At 48.5% G+C, this 14,423-nt stretch overlaps 1 protein-coding gene across 1 annotated transcript in view; it reads left to right on the top strand.

Annotated features, from left to right (window-relative positions):
• The window catches only part of DAB2IP (DAB2 interacting protein), a 140,943-nt gene that overhangs the window by 89,357 nt on the left and 37,163 nt on the right, over window positions 1-14,423 (top strand). The window contains exon 3 of the mRNA XM_009322128.1: window positions 7,492-7,645. Coding sequence (XP_009320403.1) covers window positions 7,492-7,645 — 154 coding nt within the window. The remainder of the gene's footprint in view (window positions 1-7,491; window positions 7,646-14,423) is intronic.

Here is a 14,423-nt window from a genome sequence, read left to right as displayed (position 1 = left end):
AGGAGGCCACTGCGGCTGTTCGCCAACCGCCGCCGGGCGATTCCAGCCTGCCGCTCGCTCTCAGCCCGGCCCTCGGCACGGGTTGTTTATTTTTAGCAGCGCTCCGTCCATGATTCTGCGTGGTAAGAATTTGTTTTCATCATTATTTATTAACATCGTCGCTGCCTCAGGCAGCCGCCCGTGGCCGGGCTCAGGAACCAGGGCCGTAGTGTGGGAGATGGGGCTTGCGACTTCAGTTTCCCTGTGTTTAATCCAGGAGGAGAGATCCTGCCTTGCTTTTTCTTTCTTGTCCAGGCTCTGCCTCTAGACTTATGTTAAGCAAAATTTCAGTGATAAAAATCAAAACCTTTATCCCCACTCTCCTCCCCTGTGGAGACTTGTGAGTCTCTGGTAGAGCTGGGGAGCACCCCGTGTTGCAGTGGTGCCTGCCCGCGGGTGGTGGCAGGGAGCCGGGGGGCTCCGAGTCAGCCCTCACAGCAGCCGTACGTCCTGGTTTTGCCTGGGCCTCCTTGGAGGTTCCCCAGGTGGTTTTCCAGGCTCTACAATCCTTACTCGCTCCAGGCTGGTGCTGTGGGAATGACCAGCTCTCAGGGCTGTACTAGGGTTTGAACTCCAACGAGTGGTGGATCTCTGCCTGCTGTTTGCAGCAGATGTGCACAGATACAGCACTATTAATGTGTGCTGGTTTAGACTGACGTGATAAGAAAAGGTGATTTTTTTTTATATGAAGGGTCAATTTCTGTTAAAAGCAAGATGGTGGTGCCATTCCGCTCTTGGGATAGAGGGAGAAGTTACTTCCTTAGCTTCTTTACAACATTTTTTATTATTGAAACTCAGGTAATACTTCCCATCACCTTCTGCTTCTTGCTCTTCAGGCATTTTGCTTGCTTTTGCAGTTTCTCTCATCTTGCATGTTACAAATCCAGTCGGCGTCCTTGCTGGTTATACTGTGCTGGACCTGCGGGTTGTCACTGACAAACTTTGCAGTGGCACGTTGTTAAGCAAGCAAATACCCACGCTCAGGTGAATGTCACGGGTTAAAATCATCCTTCAGGTTTGCTCTGGCGAAAACAACATTTGGAATCTGGTATGAGCTGTCAAAGTCCTTTTGAATGTAATTAATTCTGCTGTCAGTTAAAACTGAGAACAGTCTAAAAACAAGGGCATTAATAAGTTTAATTACATGTCCTTTGTGTTGCTCGGCGAAGGTGGTGTGTTAGTGAGGGTAACATGTGACACCAGCTTCCCATCACCAGTGTGCTGAGTGATGCTTCCCGCCACCCTGCCGCCCAGAGAGCCCCAAAGGCTGCAGAGCATCCACCTCTGCTTCAGCCCACCGCAGCACTGCCAAGGCAGAGATCAGCAGCTGGCGTTCAGAAAACTGTGGGAGAAAGTTCAGGTTAGCAGAACATGGAGAAGGATATGCGGCATGCTGAGACTTCATCCACGCGTCCTGTCCTACAGGAAAAAAAAACATTCTCTCATCTTCTGGAAGCATGCAAGCTCTCTTGTGCTGTTGTTCTTGGTTATTCCCATAACATCACTTTCCTATTTATTTGCTAAACTGAAGCAGGATGAGACATTGGGGAGGAATGGATGAGAATTCCCAGCAGTGGTCAGGAGGTTAGCGGGAAGTCAGCACCAGGCAGGGGGGTCACACAGGCAACGCTAATGAGGCAAGGAGAGGGCTTGCGGGGGAGCTGCTGTGTAGGAGAGCCTGGTTTGCATCTGCTGCAGGAAGAAATGCAGCCATCGGACCAGTTTGGGCTCTGCAGAGAGCGTAGTCCCAGTTCGTAACCAGCAGCAGCAAGGCACCGAGCCTCAGGTGGGACAGCCTGCACACAGAGCTCCCCAGCGCCCGATTTTGCTGCCCCTGGTGAAGCTGGCAGAGGATGGCGTGTGATTTGCTCCCATCTGCGGCTGCTAAAATCCTTCTCCCATCTGATGTTGCAAATCAATTTGGTGGAGTTGTCCACTTTGTTCTCAGTCATAACAAAACCTAATCCCCAGGCTGGAGACAGATTTAAATTCTGTCTACGCTGCACGTGGATCTCACGGTCTGTTCTGCTGCGTTTGTGCATGTGGGACCCCCTGCAGCGGACGTGTGCTGGTAAGAGGGTAAGGACTGCCCTAAAGACCCTCTTCCCAGTTGGTCAGAGAAAAGAACTGTCAGCCCTCGAAAAGCTGTATGCAGGGAATGTTTCCTGGCCAGGAGACGTGTCGCAGAGTCAAACTGTAATTTAGGAGGTCAGACCCCTGTGACAGTGGGGAGGCATTCACGTTGCAAAGGCCGACTCTGCAGCTGGTATTAATGGGACATCTTCAGCTTAGTGCCTGGACTTCCTTCAAAATTCCCCAATCTGTTTGTGCTCTCAGAGTGGAACAGTGGGAGATTTAAGAAAGGCTCTTAACTTTTTTCCCCGTGTTTCAGTGTTGCATTTTGTGTCTGCTCCATCCCTCTGCAGCTACCCAGCCAGGTTCCCTGTTTGTTTCTGTCTCTCAAAAATACCAGGAAAATTTTCATCATAAAACCACAGAAGCAGCGTCTGGGTGGTTTCAGGCAGGTGAGGTTCTGAAATGAAAACCAGTGGGGTTGCCCCTTTGAGGGCTTGTCTTCACAAGAAAGCAATTCTGGAATAAGAGTATACGAGTTTAACACACAAGACCTATTCCACAATAATTCTGTGTAGACAGGCCCTACATTTTTTCCTTCCTTGTAGCGTCGGCAGAGTATCTTTGTTCTTGAAGGAGCATCGAGCCTGGACTCCCGGGCAGTCCCTCCAGTCATTCTGCAGAGCTGCTGTGTGCGTGGTGCCGCTGCTGCAGACGGACAGTTGCTGCCTCCATGGCTCAAAATCCAGCCCTGAAGTTTGATGAGGAGAGAATGGATGGTCCCTCCGTGCTTGTTTCTCTGTGTCCACAAAGTCTTTGCGGCAGTCCACAAGGTCCTGGTTAGGTTAGGTGTGGTGTCACAGCCTGGTAATTCTTGACGTCCCTAATTCTGGCTGCCTATGGAGGAAGCAGGCAGAGGGGGATAGCATCCCTTCACATGGTAATGTTTTATGGCTTTTATTATTTAGAACAACAATCCTCTCTCATTGCTCTTGGGCAGTAAACCTCTTTCTTTAATAACCAGAGACTGGCTGCCTCTCTGTACGACTCTCCAGGTCAGTGCCGGTAACAGTAATGTTATTTCTCTTTAGAACTGATGTGGTCTTTTATGAGATGTTTTCCCCCCTTCATTTCAACTGAACTTCAGGCAAGTAGAAAGGGATTAAAATAAGGCCCATGGCAAAAGGAACTGAATGTGCTGTTTGGAAAGAGGGTTTCCTGCTGTGAGATTTCTCTGGGCAGCTGGCTATTCCCACCATATTAAAACAAAGGCGTAGGAACTGAATTTGATCAGCTCATGTAAGCTGGGACGAGACCTGGAATACACAGCGAGTTATTACAGCAAGAGGTTGGATAGCCCCACAGGCAGCGTTTTGAAAAGCGATGGTGGAGAGATGAATTTGAACAAAGTACCTCTGTCATCTTGGAGGTGTATGTACACAGTAAGCAAATGATGTTCCAGGTGAGTTTGCCTGTTAGGATGTGGGATGGCCAAGGAAGAGCACGAGTTTACAGGGACTGTGGTATCTCTGTCCCCGTGGATGCTGCTCTCTGCCCACGCTGGGTGGAAGCAGGCAGAGCTGAGGAGTGTCCATCTCCTGCTTATATCACTGCTTCTGCCCCAGGAGCAGTGATGTATCATTACACTCCTTTGGGGACATCAGGTTGTTGGGGTCTCCTGATAGAAACGTGCCTGCCTCCCCAGGAGGAAATCCTGGCTGGGGGTGGTGAATCTCGGGGCAGAGCTGGAGGGAACCGAGACGAGTCTCCCCAGCAGCTGGGGCACACCAGCACAGCCGCACCGGCACCTTATGCCCCATTTCAGGCTGAGTCCAGCTGCCTTATTGTGTGCTTAATATTTCTGCACTTCATCAGCAAGCGGATTTGTTGGGGGTTTTTTTAGCACTTGCCAGCCCTTGCCCAGTGAATTGTCTTTGGATGAAGCCCTCCAGGTCTTTTATGGCCTGATGCGGTACAAGACAGGGACATTATCACTCCAAGGGCTTCACTGTAACACGCACATGGCGGGTTTATGTTTTCCCTGCCCAAACAGGGGGAAGGCTGTGTGGTCCTTTCGGTAAGAAGAGTGCCCTCACCCTCTTGAGTCAGGGAAGCAGCTTATGGCCTTAGCAGGACCTTTTTCTTACTGTTAATACAAAGGGAAGTCTGTGGGAGCTGCGACAGGGACTTGCAAACATCTTCCAGTAAATGGACTCCTGCCGCAAATGTCATGTTACTTACCAAAGGACATGAGAAATGCTCTCCTCTAGAACAGGGTATTAAAATGAAAGGACCGTGTGTCCTCTGAAGGCTGGTGGTGTGTAGCCCTTCTTGCACTCCGTGGCATTTGCAAGCCCCCCGGACCGTGCCGGGTTGCCGCGGGTTAAGCGCCGTAGTGTCAGGGCTGGCTCTGGGGTGCTGGGGAGGGGATGGGGCCAGTCACCCTGGGAGGAGGCTCTGCACAGGCAGCGCTCATCCTGCTCTGCCAGGGCCGCCTCTGGCAGAGAGATCTCTCATCCCTTCCGCTGAGATTTCAAACGAGAGTCTCTAATTAATGACATCTTCCCACTTAGCTCTTGCTACACAGACAGATGCTGGGCCTTTTAGGGCTGGTTTGAGACCTGCAGCGCTCCCTCCGTACAGTGCAGCATCTGGTGAAAAATGTTTCTGTTACTGACCTGGCTTGGATCTGATCGGCCGTTCAGGAGTAAAAGGCGTCCTGGGAGCGGGTCCTGCCGAGGCAAGAACCTGACAAATAACCTCCTGCCTAAGAAAAGTCCTGTTAATTTTAGGATTCCCAGAGGCGTACAGCAGAGTATGGAGGGATATAAATATGCATTTGCTGAATCTGGTGAGAACATAATATGTCCTCAGAAACTCCCCCTTGGTAATTCTTCGTATTGCACATCTGCACTCCCACCCGCAGCCTTGCAGCTGCAGTAGTTTTAAATGAAAAATAGACTTGTTTTGGTTTAATTTTAACAAAAATTCTTAGGCCAGCATGAACCAGTCCAGCGCGGTGAGGTACATGTGTGTGTTACAGTATGTAGCTCCTGAGTTGTGGGTTTAGATTATCAATATTTATATTTGTCCACACAAGAATGCAAGTCTCAGCTTGGTTACTTACCTTTTCTAATTTCATCTGTAAAATATGGAAATGTGATTTACCATAAATGCCTTGATCCTGGGCTTATCGGGGCTTGGTGAGCAGCCTGTATTGTCAGTTCTCGAGCTGCTGGATGTTAGTTCTGCGCTCAGCGTCCAGAGGTAACTTGATCTGTCTGCCTGTATCAGAGTTAATGTACAGTATCATTCAGAGGAAAAGGATATGGACCCTTTTCTGTCAAAACAGTGTAAAATTGCCACAAAGTACTGGGAAACGACTGTGCTCAGTTCCTAAAGATCAATTTATTCACCATAGAGATACGGGGTGAGTGGGCAGTTTAGAGAATTGCTAATGGGATAGAGGGCCTTTTGCTTCAAAGCCACAGCTTCTGATACCGCACAAGGCTGTGCTAACCCAGGGCTTCTAACATTTGAGGGCTGGTGGTTGTCCCCTAAGAAAGATTGTGGTGCCGTCATCTGTTTTTCTGCAGATGCCTTAACAGGTATCGCCACAGCTGGTCCTGGCTGTCAGCCTCAGGAGACGCAGGGAAGTGTCTGGAGACTCTGCTGTCCCTTCACCTTTGGGCAGCGCGTCTCCAGGCTGGTATCCTGCGGTGCCGCTGGGGAGGAGGGGTGGCCTGCAGCTTTCAGAGCTGTTCATTTGGCATGCTCAGCTGGAGAATCCGGGTGTGGGCTCATCCGTTATCACCTGGGGGTTCATCGATGGCATGAATCTTAATGGCAAATCTAGAGAAGCACCTGTTTATCTTCCACTGCTGTTTATCTTAGAGCCTCCTTTGGCTATTTTCTAGGTTCAGCTTGATGTGTGATTCACTGGAAGCTATGAATTCTGCGTGCACTGTTGGCATTTCTCTGTGTTTTGGTCAGCTTTATTCTAGAGAACGACAGAACTCAACACACACAGACAAAGCAATCTGAGAGTATACTGGGAGCATTGTTGTTTTGCTCAGAAAAGACCGTGCTGAGAATATCTCAAACTCCCCTTATTTCTGTCCTTCCGTGCCTTTGAAAAAGGCGTCGTACTCTCTTTGTAGACAGAGGGACACGTGGTCTCTTTGGAAGACTCTAAAGTGCTTGCCAGAGGTTTTAAAGGTCAGAGCTACCAGCTTTTGTGAGCTGGCCGGCGTAGGAACATTTTACATGGCGCAGGCTATAGAGAAGGCAACTGCTCCCTTTGCTCTCAAGTTATTTTTTCCCTTGCCACTTTATGGTTTTGCTCTGTTTTCCCTGGGATTACCTAGCTGTCTTTCTTTTTTTTTCCCCCTTGAGCTCTCTAGTTTTGCTTTAAGAGTTACAGCACCATTGATTGTATTGGCTGTCTCGAAAATGGTGTGCTGCTTGCTGTCTGTGGGCTCCCTGCTGCTAAATGCTGCCGGTGGGACTCCAGAGCATTTAGATCAATCAATAGGACTATCATGGCCTTATTTTCCACACTGTCCCCGTCCCGGGGATGTGTGTAACAATTGGAGAGAGCACACGAGCCCTCGGGTTATTGGTTACAGGGTGCGGATCCACACACTGGCTGCATCCGCGATACAGATGTGTGTGCTTTGGTGGGGAGAAGGGTACCTACGCACGGGGATGGCGTCTGCCCTGGCAGTGCCGGCCGCTGCCCGGGCACGCTCTGTACGCACTGAGCGAACACAGGTCTGGGGTTTTAGAAGGATCTGTCGTTAATTCCTCCCCATTTGCAGGTAACTTTCTTCTATCGGTAGGGACTGGGTGCTGCAAAACAGCATGAAATGAAGTAGGATGCTAATGGGATCTCCCACGCACATGCAAACCCAGTCCTGTGCTGGCGGTCGGAGCTCAGCACCACCGGAGCTCAGCACCACCGGAGCTCAGCACCGGGTCTGCGGTACTGATGTGCACAGTAGTTCGTGCTGGGGCCCGCCGGCCTCCCTGATCCACTCATACTCCCAACGCACGTGGAAGGTCTCACGCAGCAGGTGTGATGGCCATTTAAAGACATTCTCAGCTGTGCAGAGACCCCGCACTCTACTGACCTCTAATAATGTAGTCCTGACGGCAGCAGAGTTTAGAAAAAACGTGTTTACTGAACATACAGCCTGTAATAGAACCTGCTCACCAAATTATAAATGGGACAGTCTAGCAGTCCCGGCTATTCTGGGCCCTCGGTTATCTCATGGCAAAAAATTCCCAGGAATATTCTGCAGTTGTTGCTAACAGATGGACTAAATAATTTCTCTGGGAAGGAAAACATCCGCTGATACTGTTACATTTTTTCTCTAGATCCCATCTAATGCCGAGGCTGAAAGAATCGCGCTCCCACGAGTCTTTGCTCAGTCCCAGTAGTGCTGTTGAGGCTCTGGATCTCAGTATGGAGGAAGAAGTGGTCATCAAGCCAGTCCACAGTAGCATCCTGGGACAAGACTATTGCTTTGAGGTAAGGAGCCTTTCTGCCCGTCCCGGGGGCCATTCCTGCCACGTAATGGGGCTGACTGGGCAGCCAGGTGTGGAGTTGCATCTTGGGCTTTTGCTGTTATAAAACGTCTGCTCTGAATTGCTACACAGAGACCATTTCGTAAGCAGAAGATTACTTCCGTCTTTCCAAGGAGGATCATACCCACAAAATCAGAGCAGTGAGCTCTTTGCCTTGTAATCGTTGTCGCAGCAGGGCTTGCTGCTGGCACAGGTGCTGAACTACTTAAGGCCGTGTATTAGCAGAGCATAAATTTGTAGCTGATGTTCATACAGATATCGGAAAGTGCTAATCCCTACTCAGTGGCCACAAAGACATTATACGTGGTCACAAAGATAGCCTACTGTTGTCAGTGGGAGTGTTGAGGACTTTGTCTAGAAAACTGAAGCTTCACTTGTTCGGGTAAATAGAAAAATCTGTATTTCAATTTTTTTTAACATCTGTTACAGCATGTGGTTAGGCCTGTACTAGCAGGAGGTGGTAGGACACGTACAAAACAGGCTGTAGTAGGATAATTCAATGTAGTATGTCTTGGGAATCATTTGTCCTGCATCATGGATGGCAAAGTATTATTGCTTACGGCAGTGGCTGGATATAGAACCGGGAAATGGTTTTCTTACAGCAATAAGATGGTTGATACTTGCGTTTCTGTGAAGAGAAGGTACCCTGTTTGTACTTGGACATAGAAGAGCAGGTAGACCATACATCCATGGTTGGATCGTACTGCGGGGGGGTGACAGGACTGCAGGCTTTTCTTGGATGGGCAGTGCTAGGTGAAGGTGGCAGTGTCCAAGAGAAGTCAGACTGGAGAGATGAAGATTTTTTTTCTTTACTGAAATTAGCACACTTGGAAAGAAATGAGTTAAAAGATCCATTTCTTAACATATAAGCAGGTAACACAAAAACAGTCTTACAAAAAATAGCCCCAAACATAAAGTCTGAAGTGGGCTGAGGTATAAATTTTCCAGTGCTGTTCATTCTCTGTAGAATGGAGCAAGTGCAGCAGGTCAGGAGGAGAACAGTTTTGTAAATTATATGGCCTCTATTACATTCCACTGAAGAAAGATAAAATGGAGCTAGATGGAAAATAGATGTGACATCCATAATGTAAGAGTTGTTTACCAATTCTGTTCAGCGCACAAGAGCAGAGGAAGGGATACGAACAGTACTTGTAGAAAGCTGACTGAGAGGGAAATTACACAAGTCGTGCACTTGTAAGGAGGAAGAAAATTTTACTTCTAAGTGAGTTGGATAAAGAAGAATCATACAGAAAAAAAGAACATGTTAATTGCTGTTCTGCAAATCCTGCAGAGGAAAGGGAGAATGCCAGAAAACAAAAGGGACATTGATTTGTAATTGACGGTTACTCATCAACAAGTTCCACCAGGAAGGACTGAGGTGAGAGCTAAATGGCATGTTGTGTTAATGCGTTGGTCTTGTATCTCCAGAGATCCTCCTTCAAATTCGGAGTGAGCTCAGCACTGAAATGAGTTTGCAGATCTCCCAGGATCCCTGGTGGGTAGCAGGCAGTGACCACAATCCACCGTGCACTTAGGTACAACTGATTGAAGCAAAGGGTTAGCGTTGCCTTTGGGCAGCACAGGGCTGGAGGGACGAGCCTGGGCCATGCCTTGTGCCCGGGGGGACGAGCCGGCTTGTTCTGGGATGGGCTGGGTGGCTGCTGCTGGCCCCTCCAGACCCCTCTGTGCTTTGGCACAGACAACTTTATCACATGGTTCTCCATTGTCAGGCAATAGTGAAAGCCGAGTGACAAAACCACACAAGCATCTTCTCCTCCTCAGTGCTTGAATGTTGCCTTCAGTTACTGCTGTGTCCGGAGGGTCCCACCTGTGGCCTGTGATCCTGACTCCTTCAGCATTGCTTTATCTGAAAGTACAGGCAAGACTTGGCAAAGGCAGCCGCCGCCTTGCGGTGGAAGCTCCGCGAAGAGCAGTAAAACCTGTAGTGGTTCCTGTGGCCTGGAACTGGGAAAGCTCTGGTTGAAGTCTGCACGAGGCTGAAAGGAAAACTGAAGCTGATGGCCAAGAGCCGTGACACTGCTGTGTGTGGGAACACTGAAGAGTGAGAAGCTCAGCTGATGTCCTGGAGGAGGAGCCCTGACTAAGAAATGTCAAGTGAGAAGTTACTGCCAGAGTCACGGAGACAAGGGGAACCAAGACATTTGCGGCACAGTGGTTTGCGAAGGTGCTGCGGGTTGGTAATGGTGCCTTGTCCCTGCACTGTGAGGCTCTTGTGGATCTGTTCTCTAGGGAGATCTGTCAGGACTGGCCAAGTTTGCTGTCTCAAATTGAGAAGCGAAGCGTTGCTGTTGTTAGGCAGTGCCTGCCTTACACTGTTCTTAACTGCCTTCTCCTTGCAGTGGGGTGGTCGGGCAGTCAGCAGTGCCTAGGAAGCTGCTTCCATCACCAGCTGGCTGGTGTCTGTTTGTTCTCACTTGGGATGTTGGTGCTCGGTTGGCTGGGCTGGCTCAGCATGCTCTTTGGGGTCCCTCACCAACAACAGCGTGCAGCAGCTTCTCCAGAAGCTGATTGCGGTCCAGGCTGCCCAGCCCGGGCAGTGTGAGGTGCGGCGTCCCACAGGTCCTCCTCCACCGAGCTGCAGCAGCAGCCTTGTGGCTCAGAGAACAAGACGGCAGGATTTGACATGACTGCAGATGGAGTCGCGCTGAAGAGGGCAGGTTCAGAGAGAGAACTGGCAGCGCACCCAAATGGAGACAAAAGCGAGAGGTGCCAAAGCCATCTGCAGTGGAAAAAAACCAAGTGGCTCGTTTGGAGGGAGCTGGCTGTGTGAAGGTACAGTGCAATTGTTTCTCTCCTTTAGCTCGACTGACCTGCATTAAGACGTGCCGAAGCTGACTGCTCAGCTCTGCTCCCCCTCAGCTGGGCTCTGCCGGGGGTAAGGAGAGTCAGCAGTAACGCAGTGCTTTTTCAAATGCTGCATTTGGCTTTTTCTGCTTATTTAGTTCTATGAAACCTGCTTTTTTCTGACTTGCTGAGTACTTGGCAGTCAGTATTTACTTGTTTTCTTCATTGATTTTTTTTTAAAAAATTACTCAGCATCATCTTTCTCCTTACAAGACTTCCCAGTCAGCGTAATCATCTAATGCCACTGCACATGCTGTGGGTGCTAAATATACAGTGGGCATCTTAGTCCAGTAAAGGAGACTCGGAGTCCAGACTCCCAGAGCCTGTTCCTGGCTCTGCTATTTGTGGGGTGCTGGTGACTTGGGCCAGGCAGGGGAGTTACGACTGAAGGGCTCCGTTACTGTCTTGGCAGACCAAAGTCTTGCCCAGTTGCACAGCTCGTGTCTGGGCTGTCGCAGGACATAGCTGGGGGATGCGGAGCAGGAGAAAGAAAAAGCTACTGCTGGACTGTACTTGCTCCACTACAACTGACACCGTGTCGCCTCATCGTGGCCTTGCCTGAGCAAGGGAGAATTTAGCGGAGCTAAATTTAGCGGAGCTAAATTCAGTCCAGCTGTGCACATGTTCGCCGTTGCTCGCATGGCCCTTCAGGCGCCCTGAGCAGCCATCGCAGGTCTGCAGGGCTGGCCCAGGCAGCGCCGGTTTGCCCTTCTCCACTTGGTTACGGCGGTGTTTGCCAGCTTGAACCCCAACTTTTCCTCGTAAAATCTTTTGAACGCTTCGAGTGAAGCAGCTTCAGTAACTCAGTTATCTTCTTCTGTTGTTACTCCGGTGAGATTCCTTCAAGTGTACTTTGAGGAACCTGTGCTGTACCTAAGACATTCTTAAAATGACAAGATTTTATCCAACTTAAGAGATCACCCATCCGAGGACTGTGGATAATGCATGTGCATAAGTAACATTTTAGAAATTAATGAGTTTTATTAATTGAGTTTATCCTGAACATTAATAGTATTCTAGCGTATCCAAAATCTTGATGAGACCAGAATATTCTCTTTATCAAGATAATTAATATCTCATGAAGATCATTAATGCCATATGATGTTTAGGTCAGAGCTCAAAGCTGGGATGTTACTGCAGATCTGGGTAAAATTACATTTTTGGTCAGACATGGTAGATATGACTTTCAACTCCCATCAGATAAAGAGGGCTTCATGTCTGACACAGGAGGATCTTCCCCTTCTCTCACTTAAGTCTGACAGTTACAGTTTTTTTAGGTTTTGAGTGATTAGTTAATCGGTAATTGTTTTGGAATTGAATCATAAATTTTACCATGATAACCCAATGATAATATGTTGACTTAAGTCTAGCAAGAAAATATATTAGATATTCAACCTAACAGATAGCTGGTAAAAAACTGACATTTAATTAACAGATTCAATAGAAGGACAGGTAAATCGCATGCTTATTTATTTGGATATGAATCCTCTAGGCAGCTGTGGGATCCATGTGTGTCACCAAGGAGAACTTGTCTTCAAGAGAGCATCTTTCAGCAACAGTCAAAGAAGTCAAAATTCTCTTTTAGGGAAGAACTTCCAGGTTTCCTACCAAATTCTCTAGATCCGAGAACATTGTTTTCAAATGCATTGTACACCAAATTCCCATCAAAACAAAAGAGCAAAACAAAAAGCTAGGTGAGAAATGGCTTTTGAGAAAATGGACTAATGGGATAGTTTACAGAAAGATGTATTTGACGTATTCCACCTTTATAATGATTTCTAAGCAATCAGTGGGGACTGCATGTTGTGAACCTTAGTCAGAATGTCAGCGGGAGGGTTTTTCCCGATGTGGGGTACAGAAACCTGTCCATAATGCCTGCAGGGCGGTGTGGCTATACCAGTAGTGTCTGGACTTTGATGGTTTGGACTTGAAAATGGATGATTTTGAGTCTTTCGCAGCTGAATTAGATGGGCCAAATAAGACAGGGCTCAAGTTCTGAATTGTTAGGTTCTTGTCTGAACCTAACATTGATCAAGCAACTAGGGAGCTGTCTGGAGCAATGCTCGTTTGCTGTGCATCTTCCGTGTTACTTCACTGTAAATTCTGTTCTTAAAAACTGTTGCTAAGTGGTACTTCTGGGATCTGTGTATTTGTAATTCAGTGTTAAGATGGTACAGCACCATGTCAACAGTAATGCAGCCGTGCATTGCTTCTCTCCAGGTGTCATTAGCAGCCAGGTGTATGGCTATGCTCGGCTTGAATGCTGTTGCAGGAACTCTTACTGAGAAAAGGATCAAGATGCAAAACTGCCGTACGCTCTGGCAGAGCAACACGTAGGGATCACACGTGGTGGACACGGTCTTGCAAGTGATATGTCTCTTGTATCAGAAGTCTGTTTGTGAAGGTTCAGGGACGGAGGTTCACGTGAGCATTTGCAGCAGCAAACAGGAGGTGCAGCAGGCCAGATTTGTAATGGGAAACTTCAAAGAAGCTGGAAATACGCTGAAGTGTGAAAGGATGCTGAAAAGATCATACTACTGTGCCTACTAATATGGAGTCTTCTTTTCTTGGAAATAGAAGATAACTTGTGTTCAGAAGAATATATAGTTCTACAGGACAGAGGATGAAAGCGTGTAAGGACAGGGAAGAGTATCTGCCTGAAGGAGAGAGCTTCTGGGATATCAAGGGTTGGAAGATTTCTTGCATTTGCTGTGTAAAGACAGGATAGGCCTCTTGTTATTTTGTCCTGGTTAGAAGATATCTGTGTTCAAAGGAAGGGATGTGTTCAGCTCATCATTGAGGTTAGCTAATGACAAATCTTAGCAAGTGCCAGCTCTGCTGTAAGAACAGGTTAGGCTTCTGAGAGATAAATGAAATTAGAGGAGATTGCGTCTCCCAGAAGCAGATAACCCAGTGTGCAGTGTGTAAACACGAACACTGTGAGATGATAAAGTACTCAGAAATAATTTTGCAGCTTGAGACTGGCGGAAATGAAGCTCAGAGGGGAGTTATTTAAAGTACTAGCCAGGTCCATTTGGCCTGCAAGCAGGGATGTACATAAAGAATATTACTGGACATCACCAAATGCAGCAAATGCAAAGAAGGGCAGAGCAGCTGGCGGAGGGCTTCATGGGCAGTGGAGAGTTCTGGTACCACGGTCATGGTCTGTCAGCTTACCAGCAGGGCCTGGAGGAGGTAGCGGCTTGAGGGATACGTGTACAAGAGAAGACACAGAGAACAATTGGCCTTTAAGACCTTGGCTCAGTAATTGATGCCGAGGAAGCTTGGTGTGGTGGATAGGAAGAAGTGTTTGGTGCCTGTTATCCTGGGGCTGCTGGGCAGTGGCTGCTTTGGTGGGCTCTCAAGGGGGTTGAGTTTCCATGTGGTCGCAGGGAGGTGATAAGGAATGAGGGGCATTTGCACCACTGGAAACATCACTGCTGCGAGTGTGCTTCTTCAAAACCTGGCTATGAAATCCCAATGGCCAGAGAAAGTCACACAAATACTGCAGAAAGATCCCTTGGAGTGATACTGGAGCGTGAGGGGTGAGAGGAGGGTACAGCAGCACTTCGCTGGCCGTCTCCAGGTCCGGGAGCGCCAGCCTGGTTCTCCCCAGCTGGGGAGCAGGTGCTGTGAGCACCGGAGTGCCTCCGGCCAGGCTGCGAGCTACCGCTCCTACTGCTTCCAGGACTGTGGTGTATATACTTGGCCCCAAGTTCTTCACAGCATGGTCTTCAGAAGCAACAGGACATGAAGAGGGAAGGTATGAAGCCAGCTTTACTGGGCCTGATGTTCTGCTGAAAACAAGGAATGGGTTGTTACTGTTGCAAGCTTTGGGCTGAATCTGAAGGAATGCC

Source organism: Pygoscelis adeliae, unplaced genomic scaffold (genome assembly GCF_000699105.1).
Source record: "Pygoscelis adeliae isolate BGI_AS28 unplaced genomic scaffold, ASM69910v1 Scaffold114, whole genome shotgun sequence".
Taxonomy (NCBI): domain Eukaryota; kingdom Metazoa; phylum Chordata; class Aves; order Sphenisciformes; family Spheniscidae; genus Pygoscelis; species Pygoscelis adeliae.
Note: the sequence above shows the minus strand (reverse complement) of the source record. Positions and strands in the feature narration are given on the sequence as shown.